The sequence below is a fragment of the Conger conger genome, chromosome 8, assembly GCF_963514075.1.
Source record: "Conger conger chromosome 8, fConCon1.1, whole genome shotgun sequence".
Lineage (NCBI taxonomy): Eukaryota > Metazoa > Chordata > Actinopteri > Anguilliformes > Congridae > Conger > Conger conger.
In genome coordinates this window covers 63184834-63187713 of record NC_083767.1, presented here as the reverse complement: position 1 = coordinate 63187713, position 2880 = coordinate 63184834, and the positions used below count along the sequence as shown (strand labels likewise).

General features: G+C 42.1%; 1 protein-coding gene across 1 annotated transcript; it reads left to right on the top strand.

The window, feature by feature from the left end:
- Positions 1-477: 477 nt before the first annotated feature.
- LOC133134562 (uncharacterized) lies at positions 478-2556 on the top strand. The gene is made up of 2 exons (XM_061250763.1): positions 478-1322; positions 1776-2556. The coding sequence occupies exons 1-2, from the start codon at positions 478-480 to the stop codon at positions 2554-2556; spliced, it is 1626 nt and encodes a 541-aa protein (XP_061106747.1).
- Positions 2557-2880: the final 324 nt, after the last annotated feature.

Below are 2880 nucleotides of genomic sequence, written 5' to 3'. Positions count from 1 at the left end.
GTTAGCTACCGTGATACCGTGTGAAAATTCATAATAATTTAACTGAAAACAAGATAGTTAAAATATTTCAAGAAAAGGGTAGAAATTGTAGGCCTAGGCAAATTAAGTCCATCACGATGGCAAGGGTGGGCTCACAACAGCTGTGCAGTAGAGTGCTCACATTTGCCACCTGGTGATTTGCCATCGTCTCTGGTGATTACAGTGGGAACTATAGGCACAATTTAATGACAAGACAAACATCTAGTCTAACTCTAGTGTAATAACAGACTCAGTTGCTACTTTACTAGATACAGCTATAAAGTTGTATAGTTGGCCATGCATCCAGCAACCCCATTTCATAAACTAATTTCTTTTCACAAACAAGCTTTATACATACAACCAATGGTTAAGTCACAATGTGGTGGCCACACATACACAAGCATTGTATTAACAGGTTGGTAACAAACTGTTTTTTGTTTCTCTAGGAAGGAAAAAACTATGGAAACCTCAATTGTTAAAGTGACAAAAGGTCTCACTAAAGCAGCAGACTGCCGAGACGACACCAAACTCCTGATGCAGCCGTATGCCAACTGGAAGGAGTACCTGACACCAGCACCAATGTCCATAGCCATTTTGGGAGAGCTGATCTTCATCTCCTCCAAGACAGATTTTTCTGTTCGTAAAGGGGGCCCAGACGGTGGTTTCAAATATGCCAAATACCCTGACTCATTCCGTGCTTGCCTCATGCAAGTGTGCAATTCTGGGTGGCGTGCATTCAATGAGGCACACAAGAATATGGACCAGATTCGTCTCTACACCAACAGTGTACCAAACTACATCAAGACGGCAGTGAAGATACTTCTCCAGGATGATGACAACCTTGTGCAGGCCATGCTCCCAGACCAGCTGGATAACATTAAGAACATAGCTGATGACTGCCTGCAACTGGCTGAGTCAACAGAGGAAAGGTTCACTGAGGTCATTGAACTCATCCATGAGCTCCTTGAAAGTTGCACCAGTGCAAAACAGGTGTATGGGGCTGAACTGGAGGAAGTCAGAAAGAAGATTGACGAATCAGAACTAAGGCAAGCAGCTTCAGAGGAGGCCAACAAACGTGCCGAGCTGGCCTTCAATAACATGAGCAAGCAGCTGGAGGAGGCACAGGAGAGCTTCAAAACATCAATGGCCTCAATGCCAGATGGCTGGACAATTATGGGAATGGATTTTGCAGGAGCAATGGCTGACAGTGTCACATCAGTTTTTTCCGGGATTGCATCCATAATTACTGCCCCAGTGGCACTTCCTAAAAAGATATATAATGATATTGGGAAGACCATATCTTCGCAACTACTGCAAACAGAAAATGATCAAATCTCAGAAAACAATATTTATTCCAAATCAAATTATATCATGTCCTTAGTGGGCAGGCTTGATGGTTGTTTTGATGAAGGCGAAATCTATTGGTCTGAAATAGTTGATGACAAAACTAAGGTACCAAATACCAATTGGTTAAAGGACCAATTTCTGGAAATCAAAAAATCAATAAAAGAGGAAAGGCAATGCGGTGCAAAAAAAAAGGCTTCGGCATTGTGCACCTTGGCCATCACTATCTGCTGTAAACTGGAAGAACAAGCACCTAAAGCAGAGCGCAATGATGCCAAAACAGCAGAGATTATAGGGCTGATGAAAACTCTGAGGAAAGATGCGATGGTTTTTGATACCAAGAGCAAATCTGCGACGAATACCTCAGCATTCCCTGTAACACTACCACAAATATCTCAAACTCGAGAAAATAGTTCAGGCTCCAAGTCTGCAGGCCAGATGGCCTCAGATAATGCCCGCTTTCGAATAGAGCAGAGCAGAGCCCAGCTTGACAAAGTGAGGGACATATATGAGAAGTGTGCTGACAACATGGAGAAAAACAGGAAAGAGATGACTGAAATTCTTGTCACCATGAGAAACTGTAAAGTCAAAGAGATAGGCTTCTCCGAAACCATAAAAATTCTGTCTGAGGGTCTTCAAGCGATGGGAAAGGTGAAGGAGCAGTGGCAGAAGCTGGTGCGCTTCTTCCAGATGGTTTCCAACCTCATGAAAACCAGCCTGACCAAGTCCCTGGAAGATTTCGCTAAAACAGGTGAGAAGGCATCCAACACAACATTGAAATACTCTTCAAAAATGTTTTTGAAAGACATGATCTACAGCCAGGCTTTCTATGCGTCCAACATTGCCAGCCTGGTTAATATGATCGCAGGGACATACACTGAGGTGTCTGACAAGTATCTGATGGATCCAGTGAGCAGATTGAGCAAACTCATGTGTTTGGATGTCAATAACCCAGAGTTCAGCCGTGAGCGATTACAATTTGCAGATTCCTGTGAGGTAGCTGAAGAAGGAATAAGAAATCTTGTGATGAAAAATAAAGATGACTTTGAAAGGAAGACCATGCAAAGGCTGGAGAAAATCGAGAGTGGGCTGATGGCTGTGCTACCTCCAGAATCAGAAGAGAAGAAAAGGGAAATTCAGGAGGCAGTTGAAATCGCATCCAAGGAAGATGAGGATGAAGATCAATACGCTTGAAGGTGCCAAGGCAACCTGAACATTTTTGAAGAGCAGCGAGCAAATAATATATCCACATGTCTTGACTCCTGATTTGGACATAGTCCTAATTCAACAGACAAATTACAGTTCTTAAATACAAATTGTGTATGATGTTTAAATCATGTCATCTTTTTGCCATGTCCCAGTTAGTTTGTGGTGTGCCAAATAAGAATAGAACAGTTTAAGGCATCACCTTAATGATTAAGTTTATTATTAGGAAAATTCTGCTCCATGGATCAGATACTTTTCATTTTAGTAATTCATTACTTTTAGTAATTCTGGCTTCTGCTGTAGTTTGTGAAT